The sequence below is a fragment of the Hipposideros armiger genome, unplaced genomic scaffold (assembly GCF_001890085.2).
Source record: "Hipposideros armiger isolate ML-2016 unplaced genomic scaffold, ASM189008v1 scaffold_190, whole genome shotgun sequence".
NCBI classification, from domain to species: Eukaryota; Metazoa; Chordata; class Mammalia; order Chiroptera; family Hipposideridae; genus Hipposideros; species Hipposideros armiger.
In genome coordinates this window covers 188,318-209,933 of record NW_017731540.1, presented here as the reverse complement: position 1 = coordinate 209,933, position 21,616 = coordinate 188,318, and the positions used below count along the sequence as shown (strand labels likewise).

Genomic DNA, 21,616 nt, shown 5'->3' with positions numbered 1-21,616 from the left:
AGCAAACCATTTCTAGGTTTATTTACAGTGAACAACCTGCACGGAGACATAGCCTTCTAACAACACTTTACAGATATAGACTCTCCATTATCTTTCCATGTCTAGTAAATACCGTTAGCATGTGTACTGGGAAATCTGGTCATTAGCATGAGCACAGCAAAGGGCTACCTCAGCAGGCCAGGGCTGCTCAAACCCTGCACATTCTCAAGAAAAGCCAGTCTTCAGGGCGGCCCTGGGCTGGCTCCTGGGAGATGAGCTCGGAGGCCTTGCAGCATTCTGCTGGATCAGTGTTTCTGTATGCCTGAGGCCTTGATGGCCCCAGTTTGACCAGGTAGTTGATGCTAACAAGGTGATCTGTGGTGAGCGGGCCTAGGCTGGAGTGGGTGAAGTCAATAAAAGCCCTGGATGCGGGCCGGCCGAGTGGCGCGATGGTTAAGAACTGGCTTGGGACGCCAGAGGGCCCCGGTTCGGATCCCACATATGAGGGCCAGTGACACTGCCCTCCACAGCTAAGATGCTGAACAACAGCTCAACCTGGAGCTGGGCTGCCGTGAGTCACCAGTGATGGCGTAGGCTGCAGCCCCTGTGGCAGTGGGTTGCCATGGGCTACCGTGTGTAGCCAGCAGCCAGCGTGAGCGGCCAGCAGCCGCAGTGAGCGGCCGTCCAGAAGCCGGCGACTGATCTGCCTCGCCCGGGAAGAGCGCAATGATGGTGCCAACTTGGGCCAGTGAAGCAACATCCTCCACAACTAGACTGAAGAACAAAACGACAGCAACTTGTCTGTTCCCCTTCCCCCAATTCCCCAGCGCTGTTTCCATCCCCCCAATTCCCCAATTTAAAAAAAAAAAAAAGCCCTGGATGCCAAAGCCTGGGTGAGCTTTCCTGGTCAGCAGTGCTTTGCATGGGTTGTCTGTCGTGCACCATTGCTAGGAGAGTTAAGCACATCTGTGCAGCTCCACTGGGAGAAGACATCTGGAAGCTCGTGCTTGGTTTCTCCTGAACTTGACCCCATGTGTCTTTTCCCTGTGTTGAGTTTAATCTGTATTCTTTCACTGTAATGAACCATAATCAGAAGCACAATAGCTTCTGAGTCCTATGAGTCCTTCTGGTAAATCATCCAGAGTGAAGATGGTTGTGGGCTCAGGGACCCCTAAGACAGCATGTTTATTAAGAAATTTGAGATTTCCCTCTGATAAAGGGAGAAAAGTTTGCAGGCCTGCTGCTTACCTTCTCCTTCCCAGCGTATACAGTGAAGCTATACACCTCTATGTTAATATCCCTCCAGCCTTTGATATCGATACTCACTTTGTCCCTGATGACTTAAAACCTTTATTAATAATCCCACAGAAAATAAAACTTTATTTCAATAGATCTCGAGTTAAATCACCTGGAGCATTAAACTCTTCCTACATCTCAAGCTACTTCCTTGAGTTATTTGACCTATTTTGTTTTGCAGATAATGCTGCTGTTTATAACTTACTGAAATAAATATGAGATTGTAGTGGTTATATGTCCAGGGGCTACTAGAGTACTTGTTTATTACAAATAAATCAAAATATGAATTCTAAATAGGAGCCCAAAATGAAAGTGGTAGAATTGACTTTAGTAGACTTTTCTCTTATACTGTCATATCCTGAGAAGTACCCGCCAAAAAATTCTGCCCACTTATTAAGTTAATCATCAGTGCTTATCTTTGGGACCAACTCTAATGAAAGGATATGTCTATTCACTCTGCAATGGTATATTCTTATACTTGCAGGAATAGCAGGATCTATTTGAACCTTTTTCGTTTTTTTTAGATGTCTAGTTTAATCTGGTAACCTCGTAAAATAGCACCGTTACCCAGGTCACCAAGAAGTGGTTCAGAATAAATTGTATTAGTAGTTACTTTGGTATTAGGTTTATTATAGTATCTATAACTTTTTATCCAGATCCCATCAACTTATTTTAACTTAGGGAGAGTTATTTTAGATACGGTAAAATCAGACAGTAACTTTTATCTAAATGTTTTCCAAATTAGGTCAGAGTTCAATCTATAATTGCTAAGAATAGTTTCTTTAATTTCTAAAGCTTATTTCTGTTTTATTGGAAACATGATGCATGTGTGTTATATTTAACTAATCAAGATATTCTTTTATCAAAAAATACTTGATGTCCAGACAACTATTTAACCAGTTGTATTTGTATCTCTTGCACTTTCCAGTACAAGCAAAAAAGTTTTGTGAGGGAATTAAAAGCAAATTTTATAATAGATCTTAATAAATATTTGACAAGTGTTGACGTTATAGTTGCTGAACAAAAGCCAGTGGGATATTGTATGTGCAAGTCAGTAGATCTAATTTACCAACATTATGTTCATTCATTAATTGTGCTCCAAATGTTTCAAGGAGGTGTACAGTAGGATTATGTCATGCTTGGGTATACTGGATTTGTGTGAACAACTTCTACGAAGAAATCATTTATATTCTCACACACATTGAATTTCTTCAAGTAACTTATCCCCTGATGGTCTCAGCTTCCACTTGGACTATTCCTAAATCTGCCTTCAGGGCTCCTCTTAGACCCACTCTTTCACATTCTCCTTAGTTCCCAGGTTCTCCCCGTCTGTTACCTGTATGTTCTAATGTTACCAGAAATGCAATATGAAGAGCTAAGATTAGCATCTTTCCCCTCCAAAAACAGTACCCTTTTCTGCCTCGCCATTATGGGCAACACTGTTTCCATTCTTTTGGTCCCAAGATTAGCAGAAAGGGATTTTTTTTTTTAAACTTTATGGGTGAACAGTGTGTTTTTCCCAGGACCCATCAGCTCCATGTCAAGTTGTTGTCCTTCAATTTTAGTTGTGGAGGGCGCAGCTCAGCTCAAAGTCCAGTCGCTTTTTCAGTCTAGCTGCCAGGGGTGCAGCCCACCCATCCCACATGGGAGTCGAACGGCAACCTTGTTAAGATCACGCACTCTAACCAACCAAGCCATCCGGCCACCTATCGGCAGCTCAGCAGCAGCTCAGCTCAAGGTGCTGTATTCAAACTAGTTGTGGGGGGCGCAGTTCACTGATCCATGTGGGAATCGAACCGGCAGCCCTATAGCTCAGAGCTCGCGTTCTAACCAACTGAGCCACCCGGCTGCCCTAGAAAGGGATTTTTTAAACCCCATCATCCCTTTTACTTCCCAACACCAATCAGAGACCAAATCCTGTGAATATCTATATGTATGTTTTCACATTTTCTCTCAGTTCTCTCCTCTCCTGAGTATTTTCCTGCTTACCATTTTCATCCTCGGGTTTGCAGCTGCACTTCCCCATACTCCTCATAACCACTAGTCCAGAGCCCATCATTCTCTCCCACGTCTCCCTCCCTTTCCACGTGCTTTGCTCTCTGCCCTGAAGGCCCTCTTCATATCCTCTATGGAGTCAAATGTAACCGTTCTTCACACCCAGTTCCCATGTTCCTCTTGAAAGCCCCTCTTGCCCGCACACACAGGGTTAAGCGGACTTCCACTGTTTCCATTTCTCCCTCTTGGGAACACACTGCAGAGAGGACTGGACTGTGCTATCGGAAGCTCTCGTGCCCAGCACAGTCGCTGGTATGTTGTAGTTATAATTATACGTTGTCCTCTTCCATAGCTCTCTGGTTCCTCCTTACTGCCTTTGTTCGACAAAGAGCAAACGGAACATTTGTTTTCCGTGAAAACGTTTTCATGTCTCACCTTTGCAGTGAGTCTGACTGGCCACCCCGCCATTCCAAATTCCACATCCTAGCCAGGTAATGAGAGAGACCCCTAGCTCCTGTCATGTCCCCTCACCTTTCCATTCTTAGCAGCAAGGCCGTATTTGTTCCTGTTTCCTTATATACATTATATAATACAGCCATATTATACAATATTTTATATTATACATGCAGCTTCTTGGTGAGTGCATGCCATGCAAAACACATAAATGCCTTCTCCCTTTGTCTTTTTTTTTTTTTGCTCAGCTTGGGCTGGCCTCGAACCGCTGTTGCTCAGAGCTCAAACTCTTGAGCGAGCTCTTAACCAACTGAGCCATTCGGCCGGCCCCCCTTCTCCCTTTGTCTTATCATTTAAGAAGCTTTGCAAATCTTCCCACCTCCTGAAAACCTCGTCAAGTAACCTCAGCCCCAAACTGATCACTCCCTCACTCCGCGGTCTGTAGTTATTTTAATGATATTATTTTGTCAATGTTGATATTTTGCCTTGTCATATAAATTCTTTAGGGCAAAATAATATGTCTGTTTCTTTTTTTCTTTTTTTCTCTTTTTAAATCAATATTTACTTCTTACAATGAGCTTTGGTGTCGAGAAAGTACCTTGTATAAATTGCTAACAAACTGCCACAGCTCCTTGTCTTAAAAACTTTAAACAGATTATCCTCTTCAAGATTTCTTGCATTTTTTTTAAAGAGACACACAACTACATTGAAAATTTCAATGTTCTTTTTTAATCCATCCCCAAATTGAAGTATCATTCCTTTTCTTATCTAGGTTAAATTTGTCTTCTTAGTGTAATTTGGTACACTCTTGGGAGCATATGGTTCCCTGTGCTGAAAGACCCAGAATAAATCAACCATGGATATATCATGCTGCCTGAAATGTGACTAATCCTTTGGTTTAATAATAATCTCTTTTAAAGTTGTGATTCTACTAGGAAGTTATCTTTGTGGGGAAAATGAGAACGCACTGAGTAGACAGTAACATCCCATACAAATGCTGAAGGGTATTATATAAGGGTAGGATCGGACAGTAAGAAAAGTGATAGATGTGGAAACAGAAGTGTAGCCTTCTGCAATTCATTTAGCTTCTCTCTGAGTTGTAGTTCCCTCATCTATTTATTTCTTTATTTATTTTTAGCTGAGCCATCCTGCCACCTGTTGGCAGTTCAGCGGCAGCTCAGCCCGGGCCAAGACTCGAATTGCTGTTGCTCAGAGCTCACACTCTTGAGCAAACTCTTTTTTGTTTTTTTTAATTTAGTATAACTTTATTTTCATTACACTTATAGAAGTTAAAACACACACAGAAATAAGGCTCATGTATTTTTCATTTTTAGAAAATTAAATCCCTCATGATCAAAAGTTATTCTATTTTTATATCCTTCAACACAGATTCTCTATAAATAGCTTAATTCAAATCACTTAGGTTTCTCTGTACAATACATTAACTGTAGTTACTAGTATAATTAAAAAACAAAAACAAAAAACAAACTTGTAAAAATAATGTCACTCACCTGACAAGGAAAGTTGAACACAAAGAATGAGTTCAATGTTTTGGACTTGAGCAGAATTAAATCAATTCTTTATTATCTTGAGCAAACTCTTAACCAACTGAGCCACTCGGCCGGCCCTGTAGTTCCCTCATCTAAATGGGTGCTGTCATTAAACTGGGTGGCTTAGTTTACCTACTTTTTAGAGTTGTTTGGGGGACACAAATATTTTGCAGGATACAAATTTATGAACAACATTTGTAAAACGTAAAACACTATAACATATAGGTTATTGTGACAGTCAGCCAATTATAGCCTTTTAATTCATGGTGTTGGCTAGTCCAACCAGGTATTTTCCATGTAAATCTTACTACTCACTGAGGTAGAGAGATTTTCATCACTAGAATTATTTTTTTATAGAGGAAACATGGCTATAGATTTGTAGGAATGATTTAACTATTGGGAAAAACGTGGAAGGTTTTGCAAATGCTAATGTTCTATAATTCTAGCTCATTTCTAAAGAGCCACAACTTTTAGAGATGCTTGACAGAAGAATGAGTCAACTCTGAGAAAGCTATGTGGTTTTGGAAAGGAAAAAAAAAGTAGCGTTACAAGGGCAAAAGAGGTTGTGTGTCTAGTCAACATTTGGAAGGGATTGAATCCTGTTTACAAGTGACCTAACAATTAATGAAACCTACACGTAATTGTTCTCATCCTACGCCAACAGTTAGATGAGATTTTTTTAAAAGACTTTATTATTATTATTAATTTTATTAGAGCAGCTTTAGGCTTGCAACAAACTTGAGAGGAAGGTACAGAGCTTTCTCATACATCCCCTGGCCCCATACATGCATAGCCTGCGTTGTTAGTGTTCTGGATTTTGGCCATTTTAACAGGTGTGTAGTGGTGTCTCACTGTTGTTTTAATTTGCCTTTTCCTGATGACATATGAGGTGGAACATCTTTTCATATGCTTATTTTCCCTCTATATCTTCTTTGATGAGGGGTCTGTTAAAGCCTTTGGCCTGTAGTTTAATTGGGCTGTTTATTTCTTACTGTTGAGGTTTAAGAGTTCTTTGTATATTTTGGATAACAGTCCTTTATCAAATGTGTCTTTTGAAATATTTTCTCTTGGGTTTGGGCTTGTCTTTTAACTCTCTTGATATTATCTTTTGCAGAACAGAAAACAATTTTAATTTTAATGAAGTCCAGCTTATCAATGATTTCTTTCATGGATTGCATCTTTGAAGTTGCATCTAAAAAGGCATCATCATACCCAAGGTCATCTAGGTTTTTTCCTATGTTGTTTTCCAGGAGTTTTTTATAGTTTTGCATTTTACATTTAGGTCTATGATCCATTTTCAGTTAATTCTTGTAAAGGGTGTAAGGTCTGTGTCTAGATTCACATTTTGCATATGGATATCCAGTTGTCCCACTACCATTTTTTGAAAAGACTGTCTTTGCTCCATTATATTGCCTTTGATTCTTTGTCAAAGATCAGTGACTATATTATGTGGGTCTATTTCTAGACTCTATTTTGTTCCATTGGTCTATTTGTCTATTCTTTCACCAGTACCACACTGTCTTTATTACTACAGCTTTATAGCAAGTTTTTTTTTATAATTAAAGTTTATTGGGGTGACAATGGTTAGTAAAGTTACATAGGTTTCTGTAAAACATCATCTGTATATCACATTGTGTGTTCACCACCCAGAGTCAGTTCTCCTTCCATCACCATATATTTGATCCTTTTTACCCTAATCTACCACCCCCTTCACCCTTCCCCTCTAGTAACCACTAAACTATTGCCTGTGTCTATGAGTTGTTTTTTTTTTACTTGTTTGTCTTGTTCCTTTATTTTCAGTTTTATATCCCACATGTCAGTGAAATCATATGGTTCTCTACTTTTTCTGTCTGACTTATTTCGCTTAGCATACATAATAACCTCAAGGTCCATCCATGTTGTCACAAATGGCACTATTTCATCTTTTCTGATGGCAGAATCATATAGTAAGTTTTAAAAGTCAGGTAGCATCACTCCTCCAACTTTGTTCTTCTCCTTCAATATTCTGGGTCTTTTGGCTCTCCATATAAACTTCAGTAGATGAGATTTTTGAGAAATAGTAATTTGATGGTGAGATAGTATTGAATTATTATTGCTGCATAACAAGCTACCTCCAAATTAATGACTTAAAGTAACCATAACCATTTGATAGCTCAGAAATCTCTAATTAGGGCAGGGGTCATCTCTGCTCCACATAGCACTACCTGAGGCAGCTCAGCTTGAGCTAGAGGATCCATTTCTGACATGGCCCACTCACATGGCTGCTGAGGTGGCGCTGGTTGTTGCCTGGAATATCTGATAGGTTGAGAGCTGAGATCTTCAGTTGTCTCTCTGTAATTTTCTCTACTGGACTTTTCAAGAGTGAAAGTGAGCCCCTAGAAGTGGAAGCTGCCAGTTTCTAAAGGCTGTAGTTCAGTTTCACTGTACGTCATAGGTCAGGCAGTCACAGAGCACAGAATCAAGAGGAGGACACATAGACCTTCAAATGGGAAGACTGTCAAAGAGTTTTGGGCACGTGTTTTAAAATCTCTACAGATAGAGAAGGTAAAGAGGGAACAGAGGTCAGAAGTCTTGGAGGGCATGGTTGAATTGGACTGTTATCTGTTGGAGAAAACGCTCTTATCTAATTATTCAAGACACAGATGAAAACACTGGGTATCTAACAAGCCAGGGCAAGTAGATTTAAAAGAGAGGAAGTGGGATGGTGCCAAACACGTAATTATCCAACTTTTTAATTTTCTCTAGGCTTTATCTTGATTGAAGTGGGCCCTGGATTTGTTATATTTTTAATCCTCAGTAGGAAATTTTTAAGATTTGCTGTTGCTTCCTTTCCATTATTTCCCCTTAAGCTACCAATTAATTACTGAATATTTTATAATAGGCTTTGCATATTAACAATTATACATTGAATGTGATCGTGTATGTGAAAGTATTTTGTAAATACCAAACACTGTCATTTGCGTAGCTCTGTACAGTTGATAAAAGTTTCTTTCACTTTGTCATTACCTCATTTAATTCTCACACAAACACTGTGAGGCGAGTTGCTATGATTAATAACAGCCTGCCCAGATTAAACAGACAAGAAACCACTTGCATATGAGCCACTGCCTGTCAGTTTGGGGTCCAGAGAGATGCCCCCTACCTGGGGAGCACCTTTGCCCTTGTGAAGTACCTGGCCGACACCTGTGTTTCAATGGCCAGTTTTTCCCCTGCGATTTGCCTGCCTCCTGAGTGTCAGCCAGAAAGCCCTCAGGACTGAGCTTTGGAGGCCTAATTGCACACAGCTTTCCAAATCTAATAGCTATTCAGAAGAAATATTGGGTTGTCGAAAAACTCATAATGTATTTTTTCTATGTGTTTTGTTGCAAAAATGCGTCATGACTTTTCCGACAACCCAATAATATATGCCAACTGTTTGCTAGGGCCTTTGACATCTGGGTTTAATGAATGGGACTCTGCCCTGGGTAAAACGGGCAGATGCTTTATTAAACCATCTGCAAACCCTGCGTTAATTTCTAAACCTCTTCTAGCATAGCAGCCTTATGTGGAGCTGAAGTTGTGATTTTAGAGCTATTAGCAAATGTTTATCCTCTACCTTCCTTCAAAATCTCTTCCCAATAAAAAGATGAATTCTTTAATAAATGATGCTGTGACTGGTTAGGAACTTGAGGAAACTCAAATCACCATTAAAAAATCATTACTTTAAAATGTTAAATGCAAAATTTTAAAACAATAGAAAAGAAGAAGGAAAAGATCTGATGAAAGAGACTCTAATTTTTAGAATGCAATTTCTTTCTTGGCCTAAAAGCTAAGGCAAAAAGTATAAAAGGAAAAATTGATAGATTTAGATACATAAAAGTTAAAAACAAACCTTCTGTACTGATTAAACATTGCAAATGTTTAAATGTACATATTAGGCCAAAAGTAAAGTTGGAAAAACACTTTAGTATTTTATACCGGAAAAAGGTTGAATATTCTAAATATAGACAGTGCTTTTCTACATAAATAGGAAATAGTCAATCTCACCACAGTCCTTTGTCCATTAATAAATTATGGTCACAAGACTAAAATCATTAATAGCAACAATAAAACAATACTAATCATGATAACTAACACTTATTGAGCATCTCCTCTGGAACAGACATTGTTTTTTTTTTTTTTTTTAGTTATCAGTTTGTAAATAATGTTAACTAATTATTCCAAATTTACCTATAACATAAGCAATTACATATTTTATGGCAAAGGTCACAAATATCCCGATGCTATCACAGCAATTATAACTTTACCTAACATTTTTCATTCGCCATAGTTTAATGTCTTCAAAACTTCAAACACTTTCAGTTTGGAGCCTGTGGATTTAAGCCCATTTATAGGAACAGACCACTTGGATAACATAAGTTTTACAAAAATTAATTGTAAGTTCCAGCAAATAGGCCTCTCTGATTTTATTGAGTGTCTAGGTAATAAACAGCTAATGATTTTGGGTACCTCTTTTACTGTAACACAAGGTTTCTCAACCTTGTCACATGACACTTTAGGACAGATATTTCTCTGTCTTAAGAAGCAGTCCTGTGAACTGTAGGATGTTTAGCAGCACCCCTGGCCTCTACCCACTACATGCCAGTAACATGTAGTGTGACTCCCCCAAAATATAACACAACCAAAAATGTCTTCAGATATTGCTAGATGTCCCCTGTGTGACAAAATTCCCTCTGGCTCAGAACCACTGCTATGATGCACAGCAAATTATTCTTGAGTTTTGGGAGAAGGAACAAAGAAATAAAAGGAAAAATGGCTGGAAAAGTGTTTCTGGTTTTGTGAGGCCTAAGAAATATGAAAAAAAATGTAATAATGCTATTGTACAAATAGGAGAAGACTATCAGTAGTGCCATAAAGACTGAATATCTAGACCTTGGGCAAATAACTTAGTGTCTGTTTCCTCATCTATAAATATAATAATAATGCATACCTCATAGGGTTAATGTAAAGATTAATTTTATATAAAGTACTTAGGAGAGTAACTGAATGTAATAAAGCACCAAATAATGTAATCTATGAATATTATTACTATTACCATTATTTTCTTGCTTGAGTAGGATAATGTAACAGGTAATAATTCTAAATAATTTAATCAAACTGAAGATTTTTAGATAATAATGACTATAGAGAGCTCTATTTTGAAAAAGAGCACACCCTTCCCCCCTCAACCCCACACAACCTTAAATCTTAGAGTAAGTGAAAAGTGAACTTGACTTGGTAATTTTGCAGGTGTGTGCCTATGAGTCTATGTTGTATAATTTAGATCTTGCTACTTCTGAAAATAATGAGATTGCTTGCAATACATACAAACAGATAATATAAACAATACTATTAAAATAGAGATAGGCGCGAACATTTTCAGACATGTAGAAATAGAAATAAAAGACATACTTTTCTATTGTTTTAGAGCAAGCCATAAATAATCTACACGTTTGAAAAGCAAACCCAGTTTTCACTTTGGCAGGCAAGCAAATGAAAGCCAACGGTGACAGATCCTTATTGTCAAGAGGGGATGAGAGGATTATGGTGCTTCACCTATGGGAATCTTCCCTCCCAGCTGTATCAGATCCTGGGAGACCAAATATTCTTCACCTCAATGTCTGTGAAGAGAGAGAGAGAGAGAGACAGAGACAGACAGAGACAGAGACAGAGAGACAGAGAGAGGAACAGGCCTTGCTCCAAACGAAAGTGTTTACATACAAAAAAAATTGTTAAAGAATATTGTCTTTCTTTAATGTCTGGACACACACACACACACACACACACACACACACACACACACACAGTATTATTATAGTGGTTAGGAGAAAAGCAATCAGAGAACTTTATAGAGGGCTGTAGAGACTGTTCAGAGCACAGCCGCAGGTGCACAACACGCCCGGCAGCGGAAGCCTTTAACTACACTGTCCAATGCCTCCCGTGGCTGGTGGTCAGCGCGTGTCTGGACTGCACGGAACTTTCAGACCACTTCCCGCGGACCCAGGGCGCCCCTAGAGACAGGGCATTGGAACCCGAACAGACTGGACGAAAGCAGAGGTGGTGTGAACTGGAGGCGGCGGCAGCCGCGAACTGGCTCCGTTGCCCTCGGGTCCCCTGGGCTTCGGGACGCAGACTCGAGGTAGCGCGAGCGCCTTCCCGCCGCTCCTGCAGGGGGCGCGGGGGCCGCCCCTCCCCGCCGGCGGCCGAGGGCCGCGAGTCAAGGGCAGGACGCGGGCGGCTCTCTCCGCAAAACCGGGCGAAGCGGGCAGCCTCCGCGCTGCAGGACAGGAATCCGAATCGCGCGGGCGTCGACAGCCCGGCCCCGGGCATCCCCTGGCCCCAGGCCCGGCCGCCCCAGCTCGCCGCGCTCCCGGCCACAAGTTTGCCCCGCGCCCGCCAAGTCGAGAGTACGGAGCTTCTCCCGGGCGCCGGGAAGAGGGTCCCTGCTCCTCGCTCGGGTTGGTCCGGGCATGGGGGCGTCGCCCCACGTCTGGGGGTGGCTGCTGCTCAGCGGCTGTGTCCTCACCGGAGCCCAGGTAAGAGCCGGAGCCCCAGGGCGCCTGCTTCCCCCGGCAGGGTGTGACTGGCGTTTAGTGGAGCTGCAAAGATAGGCTTTAGGTGAGTGAAGTCCTGCCTGGGGCGGGCACTGCTCAGACCAGCATCTGGGCATCTGCAACGGGGATATTCAGGAGCACCGGGGCTCTGGATCAGGAGGGCGAGGCTGCGAGGAGAAGGAACTTTTCTTTAGATTCCTTGGTCCCGATTTAAATAATCCAAATTATTTTCGTCTCTTGGTAACTTACAGACACTTTTGAGATCTTAAACTTTTAGGATTGATTGTGACCACTGTCTGAAAGGATAACTGGCTTTCTTCGATACGGAATCGCGTATCATCAAAGCAAGTAGATTAGATGGAAAAATATATCGTGTTAAATAAAGCTCAGTTGTTAATGTTAAGAATGAGTGGTAATTGTCATTTCGTACTGCTAATACTGTTAGAGATTTTTCTGGGCAATCTTTCACAATGGAGCCTCTCAAATGTGTAGGTCTCAATTCATCCGCACATTTGTTGTTGTTGTTGTTGTTTGTCAAATAAAATGTAGAGTTTATACTCAGATCTTCAGATGAGCTAGAAACAGATGTACTGGTGGTGGGTGTAAAGCAGTCTTAAGAGCCCTATGAGTTTAAACTGAATCAACGTTATTTCTTCCTTCTGTTCGGTAGGGGGCGCACCTTGACCATCAAATGAAGCCCCAAGTGGTTTTTGTTTTTTTTCTCCCCTTTCTTTTAAATTCTTTCACCCAGAAAATCAGGCATTGATTATGTACTGATACTACCTAAATTGAATACTATGCTCTTGGCTCTTAGATGACCAATTTAAATTTCAGTTATTCTAAAAGTGCAACTGGTTTTTTAACTACATAACCACATAAATGAAAGGAAATAGTGCCCTGATAAATACTAGGCTCTACCTAACATGACCAGGATGTTTCCGTAAACTTATTCTGTGAAAAAGAAAAAATGAAACAATATGTGTGTTATACATTGACTAATAAGATTAGCAATGGATGCTTAAGAGTAGGGTATGCTCCAACTTAAAAAAAAAGTCACCAACAGAAGGAATATGACTGAATGGAAAAGAAAACCTGAAACAATTTGGTGACAGTTACAAAATTCTGGTGAGCTCTAATGTATTTCCTGCATTTCTGTCTCATAAGATATTTGAATAACCTGCTTAAAAACACTGCTCCCCTGTATAAGGGGCAAATGAACTCGAGCCATTGATTTTACTGTGTTCTAGATTCCGTTTTTCTAAGGAAACGGGAAGATACTGATTAGTACAACAACAAAAAATCACTATGGGATTATGGGCACAATATTTCCTTTACTTTGAGTTTTCAATGAAACAATCAGGTCATTGAGCATTCTTTTCTACAATTTTAAACCCTATTGACATTTTGGGCCATCTAATTCTTTGTTGTGTGGTCTTGTACATTGTAGGATATTGAGCAGCATTCCAGCATCCCTGTAATCTTTCCACTAGATGCCAGTAGTATCCCCCCTGCTCCTGCCCAGTTGTGGCAACCAAAAATGTCTCCAGATATTGCCAAATGTCCCTTGGGAGGCAAACTTGCTCCCGGTTGAGACCCATTGCTTTAAACTGACTTCCATTTATGTTCCTAGATTAAGAATTGTATAAAATGACAGCTTGTGATAATATATTACATATTTGCATTTTAAACAAAATCTGAAAGTTAAAGTGATTTACATTGGCATGTTGACACCTTCTCTGATCTTCAATTTCTTCATCTTTGTTTCCAGCTAATACATACATATATTTAAACATTTAAAGAAATATATTGATGGAGCAACAAAGAGAAAACATCCAAGCAGAATTAGCTTGTGTAGAATAATTCTTTAATATTTAATAAACATTGGGTTGCATCGCAAAATGTATATCATAGACTAGCACTTGTCAATTGTTTTAAAGATCTCTGTGGGTTTTGGTTGGCAAAGATGCTGCCTTTGCCTTGATGCACAGTTGAAAACTCATTCATTTGTGCATCAGGTGTTATTACAGAGCACAGTAACACATTTCCTAAAGCCAGATTATCACATGGTAATGAGGACCACTGTGATGTTTTCTCCACTGTATCAGTGGGTCCTCCTGGAAACGGACTCTTAAATGGAATCAGCGTGCAGTAGGCTTTATTTTTTTTGGGGGGGGGGAGGCGGGTAATGCCTGTGAAAGATAAAAAGGTGAAGAAGCAGGATTGGATAAGGAGAGCCTCAGACCAGGATGCAAATTTGATAAAGTCTTGACCCACCCCATGAAGAGCTCTGGAGAAAAGGCTGCCCATCAGGAGAGTCCCATGTGATGATAATGTGGACAGGTTCTAGTACTCCCATTGTGCTCAGTCATTGGCTGGGGGTTGTTTATAAGATCATAGACGTGGCTGCAAAGCTGAGACAGATGCTTTAAAGCACTGCAGCTGGAGGCTGTGGGCCAACCGCACTCCTTACAGACCAATGGCTGGTACTTTCTCGAAGGACGGTCTTAGTGGTGTACCTGCATGGCTGCTTCCCTTACAAAATTATCAAGGAGCAACACTGGTTTTTCTAGGCTTGAGAGTGGGCTGATTCAGTCACCTTCTCCATGCTCCATGGCTGCAGATCAGTGTGGCTCTCAGACAGTGTGTGTGTGCGCGCAGGGAAATGAGTACAAATCTATCACCACAACTAGAAAAAATTCCCAGAAACTCATGTCATTTTGAGTGGAAGTACTTAAGTTCCATAGAGCACCAGGTGTGAGCAGATAACAATGCTCAGGTTTTGTTTTCTAGTTATTACTCCTTTTTGCTTACGTGGAATCCTAACACTGTTGTGGACACTTTGGTGTAGGAGAAGGAGCACTAGCCTGGGAATGCAGAAATCTGCGGTCAAAGTCTTCCTCTGATATCATGCAGCCTCCTAGGGCATGAAACTTGGTCTCTCTATTCTTACTCTGTACCGTGAGGAAGATGAGCTCTATTGACCTTCTGGTGTGAAGATGCAGAGTCTACTGGAAAATCCAAAATCTCTTACTGGGTGGGGAAGAAATGATGATCAGTGATGATATTTATTTACTTACCAAGTGCCAAATATTGTGCTAAGCATTTTAACCTATTATTTAATTGTCTCATTTGATTCTCATTGTAACTTGAGATGAGCACTGTAATTGTTCACACTTTATAAATGTGAAAATGAGGCTAAGAGATGTTAGATATTGTTCTCAAGTCACACAGCTAACAAGTAGAGTAACCACGATTCACACTCTGGCTTCTGCTCTGGAAACCACCCCTCAGATTGAGACCCTCATTATGGAGATCAGTTGGGCACTACTTAGCTAAATTACATATACACATACCCTCTGTCTCAGCAATATCCTCTCCTGGGTATATATCCTAAGGGATTTCTCACAGAAGTCCATAATGGTTATTGTAATCATTCTCCGGTGTTAGAGAGTTAAGGACAATATGGGTGTTCACAGTGGGGTATTATGCAACAATAGAAAGCAGTGGGTTCCATGTACACAAAGCAGCATGAATGAGATTTTTAAAACAAGATAAGATATGGCATGGAAATGATGCGATAGATGATATAATATGATTTAAATATATTCAAATACATGCCCATAAAACAGCAATACATAGTATATTAATGAATTTGGATAAAAGATATATGTGTATGTATGTATATCTCATATGAATGGTTGCATATGGGAAGGTGGAGAAGTAGGAGTGAGTATAGAGATAAAAGGGGATAGATAATAAATAAAGCAAGTAGACCTACATTCTATATCTCAGTCTCTCATATTAATTGGGAATTGTGGTGATAAGAGATGGAATTACCAATAAGCCATTATCGGTGGATTTAAGAATGAGGACATAACTGGGACATTGGTGGCTTCTCCAAGATGGTAAGCTAGGGGACTGCCCTTAGCAAAATGAAACTGAAACTTGACTACTGGTTATCTCTATACTATGCTTATTTCCATAAGCACTATTATGTCGTAGATCCAATGGTTGGTGTGTTCTTCTTTCCTGTTGACAGCCAGGACTGTTTCCATTTGTCTTCCAGTTGTGGGGAAGCCTTGTATCCCTGAGGGGGTGGCCTTCTAATTGTGACTGTGCTAATTGTGGGTAGTTCCTTCAGCTCCAGGAACTCAGAAGCAGCAAGATGGATGGAAGCCAGGTGTGGCAGTGTACAGAGAGTAGGTGTCATTTCCTCAGAACTTCCTCAATTCTTTGTGAAGAAAAATAGAGCATTTTAAACTAACGTTCATACATTCCATTTAGAAGACTTTTAAATGGTGTTGTGTGTGTGTGTGTGTGTGTGTGTGTGTGTGACTTTTGCAAGGCTATTCTGTCTGCCTACAACACTCTTCCTTCTATTCCTTGTGGTTTCTCCTTCAGAGCCCAGTTGAACATTTATCCCTAGTACTGATAGATGTTGTAATTTTAAGTTTATTAATGTGAGTAGTTGATTAAAATCTATCTCCCCCTTTGAAGAAGTCATTTGAAGACAGAGCAACTGATCAGAAAGCAGCTTCAGGCATCCTGATAGTCACTGGTGTGTCCTTGTAGAAGTGGAGATGCAAGGAGGCAATTGGAATCAAGAGATAGTTATGAGGCACAGTCACTGGAAGGAATAATGGTTGAGGCATGTATGGTGAATTAAATTTTTAGATAAGCTGAGTGGGGAGGAGCCTGTGATGTATTTAGTAGAAGGTGGGGTGTTGGGTTATGGAGCTTGAGAAAAGCTCTGCATTTAGCATCATCACTTTGTAGGGAGTACCTGAAACCACATGTGTGAATAATGTTCTCAGTGAGAGTATAATGGCATTGAAAGGGCTGGCTAACTTGTTTGAAAAAGAGCATGCAAATGGTTTTCAATAAGATTACCTCTGGATTATAAATTCACAGGGGAAAGGGGCTAATAAACAATTTGGAACCCTCCATGACAATTGTCATGGTGACTTTGGGTGGTAGGTTCTCTATGAATGTTCCAATAAGCTAATTTGTATTTAATTCATTCTGAGAAAATTCATCCTCTTTGATCCCACTTGGAACTCAAGTCTTTATTTCCTCCAGTTTTAATTTTAAAAAGCTCATTCTATTCTAAGGGGCAGAGGTGGCTGCCCTGGGTATAAATGATGCAATAGAACCTGCATCTATCTCTCTGGTCATGAAGATGGAGAGAACACTGTTGATAAAGCACACCTCTAAGAGGGTTCGATGTTTCTACAGCTCTCTTAACTTAGGAACTGACAAGCAGGCTAAGTGTTGAGTTTGGCAGTTATTCCATTGGCTGATGGAATTTTATAGATTCTCAAAGAAAGATTATAGCTTTTTGGAAGGAGAGGGAACTATATCAAATGGTTAAGTTAAGATCGTGGACTTCGTTATCAGAACTGAATTTGGAATCTCTCTTTTCTTTAGCCGTTACTTAACATCTCCAAAACTTAGTTTCTTCATTTACAAAATGGGGATAACCTAAGGCTAAATTCATTGTGTTGGTGTGTGGATTACATGTAAACCTCAGGAGAAATACATATCTATATCTATCTATCTATATAGATAGATATAGATAGATAGATATAGATTATAGTTGACATTCATTATTATTCAGCTTCAGGTGTACAGTGCAGTGGTCAGGCATCTACACTGTCCATGAAGTGGTCTTCCTAATAAGACAAGTGTCCATCTGGTATCCTACAAAATCTTTACAGCACTGTTATTTCTTTTTATCTTGTGTCTTATTGTACTGCACTAGTTAGAACTCCCAGCATAACACTGAATGGTAGTAATTATTGCAGGCATTTTATCTTATTTATTACTTCAGTAGGACTGCTTTTAAAGATTTATCAATAAGTATGATATTTGCTGTAGATTTTTAATGTAACATCATTGCTAATTTTGTTAAATTGTTAAATGTCAGTCTAGTATAGAAACTTTGAATGAAAACATGTATAATTTTTATTTTAAAGTAATAAATAATATGTTATTTTTTTAACATGTCATATTAGTTGTACTGAGTGTCTGTTACAGATATTTGGCTACTTGAGGCAAGAATTGATTCTTAATCATTTCTCTTCAGTGTCATGGTACCCAGTAGATGCTCCTTAAGTATTGGTTAAGTGTTTGCAGGATCATAGGTAAAAGGTTATTATACATTGCTACTTGAATTAGCAAATAAATTAAATATTCTTGTTAGTAATAAGATACAGATTGATAACAAATCAAAATATCTAGTGAACAAACAAAAATGTTGTTTAATACCGTTTGGCCAAATATTTGTGTTAGAAGATTGTAACAGGCTTATATGTGTAATGCAAGTTCCTGAAGGTAAACTTGGGCTTCTCTGTTATGAAACCATTTATATCAAATTGCAAACTGGCTGAAATTTTCTAAATGAGAGTAACATACTATTACTTGTCACTTCCCTACTTATATAATCAGAGCAGCAATGTTTTATATGAGAACAAGTTTTTCAGTTATTTTTTAAAATACATTTTTCTGAGAGCAAAGGTTGTGTTTAACAATGATTTAAACCACTTTTGTGGGCATGAGGCATGTCTAAACTTGCATCTTCTGCCTACACCGCAGAGAATCTGCCTTCAGAAAGGTGCTCATGCAGATAATGAGTACCAAGGTGGAACTTCTCCTTTCAACAGAGATTCTGGCATCTTATTTCCTAGGTGACTGAAGTCCATAAGGTACAACACCCAGAAGCTTTTGGCAGTCATGTAAGCAAAACTTAAGCACATTTTTCATGTTGATTAATTGAACTTAGAAATATCTAAAAACTAGAAGAACCCTTGAATAGACATGTGGGGTTTCCAGTAGCATAAAAAATGCCCTTTAAAATCAATCCGAGCTCGCTCAAGAGTGTGAGCTCTGAGCAACAGGGTCGCTGGTTTGATTCCCAGCCTGAGCTGAGCTGCTACTGAGCTGCCAACAAGTGGAAGGATGGCTCAGCTAAAATAAATACATAAATAAAAAGTAAATAAATAAATAAATAAATAAATAAATAAATAAATAAATAAAATCCGAAAGACACAGCATACTTTTATTTCCCACCCAACTGGTAACATATTAGTAATGGCATTTTGTTTCTGAGTCTATTGTATTTTTTTTAACACTCAAGGTAAATGTGTAGTAAGTGCCTGAGAACCATATTGTACCTCCTGACCTACCCAAGGGCCAGATCCATTGCTTGGATTTCTTTTGTATCTGTCTTCTGCCATAGTGTCTATAGATAGTATCGTCCCCATGGTAGGTCTCAGCAAATATTTGTAGAATAAATGTGCTCAATGCGCCTTGCTGCTAAACCAGCACAGACAGTATAGAGTAAATGGAAAGCTTTTCTGTGAACATAGGAGGTACTGTCCAATTAAATTAAATGAAATTAAAATTCTTTTCCCTAGGTCTTTTCATTTTCAATTCAATAAAATTGCATTGCACTACTAAGTATTATATTTATTGTTCAGGCTCTTAAGATGATTAAGACACACGACCCTGTCCTCCAAGAAGCTTCCACTCTAGAGGATTGCCAATAATTGCCAATAACACAGAGATGAGTTCTTTGCCTCTGTCTCTGATTTCTGCCTCCCGTCCTGTAGTATCTCTTCATTTTTCTTCTTTCTAATGTATCTAGTCTGTCTTTTACTTCCATATTTGTGCAGTGTAGATGGTAGATCCTCAACTGGAGCTGGGAAAGTCCTGCCTGATCTCTGCCCAAGGTTTCTCATGTTCAGCGGTTTTTGTTTTTGTTTATTTGTTTGTTTGTTTGTTTGTTTGCATCAGTAAGTTTATTTTGGTCAAATATATTTAGAAGGTGATAAAAGTATAGACCTGATGATAATAGCAGTAATAGCAGTTAACATTTATACAGTGTTTACTATATAAAAACACTTAATTAGGCACTCTATATGCATTTTTTTTCATCCTCACAATCACCTTATGAAGAAGGTAATGAGCATTTTTATTGTCTCTCCAATATCCATTCCATTCCTCATCAGTTGTGTGGCAAACAAGGACAAGTGGTAGAGAAAGGATTCACTGAAAAAATATGCAAAACCCCAAATCCCTGCCCTCATGAGTGTTACATTTCCTCATTCTCCCAAAGCCTGCTCTACCCGAGGATTCACATACACATGCTAAGAAATTTCACCTTGTAACTGTGCAGAGGAGGCGAAGTTTAGGTTCCCCCGCCAGCTCTTGTAGACACCCAAGGTGAGGAGCTCCTTGTTACTAATAGGTGGTGTCGTGAGTTTGTTCCCATAGGGTCTCACCAACACCACAGTGGAGTGGCCTCATTGCTGCTACTTGGACTCTCCACTAGGTCTTCCCTGACGCCACCCCAGTGGGGAGATGGAGGGATGGCTTGTTACTGTCAGGTCGAGTGGAAGTCCAGGCTCCTCACATGGTCTCTATTGACACCCAGGGTGGGGGGACCATGAGGAACCTCATTACAGCCCAGTGTGGGTGGAAGTGCCCACTCTCTACGTTGCTCTGAAACCACTCTGGAGAGGGTGTAAGGGGCACCTCCTTACAGTCTGGCAAAGGTGAAGCCTGGGCTCTCCTGCTGAGCTTTGCTGGTGGATTGGGGTAGGACTGTAGTTTTTTCTGTGGTGTTTGGATCAAGCTGTTATAGTCTAAAAGTTTTCTGTCTTGTCAGGCTGCACCTTTCCTTTCTTTGCTATAGAGGCAGGGTTCTCTTGAGACTGTTTCGTTTTTGGTCAGTGCCTATTGGTGCCAGCTTCTACAAATCCAAGTTGGGAATATATGAGACATGTTACAAGTTAAACCCAGAGAATTTCCCACCGTGTTGTTTTTCAGGATCTGAGGTCCCTAGCTGGTCTGCTTTCTGCTCTCTGCTGGTCAGAATTGCCTTATGTTCATTTTATATATACTGTCCAGAGTTTTTAGTTGTACTTACTGGGGGGAATAGAAAAAAATACATCTACTCCATCATACCGGAAGTAGAAGTTCCAGAGTGCTTATTTTTAAATACATCTAATTTATGGATTCACGTTTACTTTAAAATGAAGTAAATGTAAATATTGTAATTATGAAGATTCACATATTCTTTTTTTTAATTATTTTTATTATTATTAGTTTCAGGTGTACAAAAGGATGCAATAGTTATTTTTTTCACCCCTCACAAAGTGACAGCCCCCCTCCCCATTTGCTGCTCCCCCACCCCCGATATCATACTTATCTATTACAATTCCATTGACTCCATTCCCACACTATACTCCACATCCCATGACTATATATGTATATAATTATAGTTGACATACAATATTATTCAATGGCAGCTTCAGATGTACAGTGCACTGGTCAGGCTTCTACACTGTCCATGAAGTGGTCTCCCTAACAATACATGAGACCATCTGGCCCCCTAAGAAATACTTACAACTTTATTGATTATATTTCCCAAACTGTGTTTTCTATCCCTGAGGCAATATTGTGGTTATCAATTTATGTTGTCTCGTCCCTTCCCTTTCTCCCTCCTCCCCACCCCCCCTCCCATCTAGCAATCATCAGTTTTTCCTCTGTGTCTCTGACACTATTTCTGTTTATATTACTCGTTTATTCAGTTTTTTAGATTCCACATATAAGTGAGACTATATGGTATTTGTCTTTCTCCAACTGACTTATTTCACTTAGCATAATGTTCTCTAGGTTCATCCATATCGTTGCAAATGGTATGATTTCCTTTTTTATAGCTGAGTAATACTCACTGTGTAAATGTACCACAGTTTCTTTTTTTTTTTT

General features: G+C 39.7%; 1 protein-coding gene across 2 annotated transcripts in view; it reads left to right on the top strand.

The window, feature by feature from the left end:
• Positions 1–11,547: 11,547 nt before the first annotated feature.
• The window catches only part of PTH2R (parathyroid hormone 2 receptor), a 72,447-nt gene continuing 62,378 nt past the window's right edge, over positions 11,548–21,616 (top strand). For both annotated transcript variants that reach the window (XM_019652941.1, XM_019652940.1), the window contains exon 1: positions 11,548–11,827. In XM_019652941.1, the coding sequence (XP_019508486.1) occupies positions 11,762–11,827 (66 nt within the window). In that variant the 5' untranslated portion in view covers positions 11,548–11,761. The remainder of the gene's footprint in view (positions 11,828–21,616) is intronic.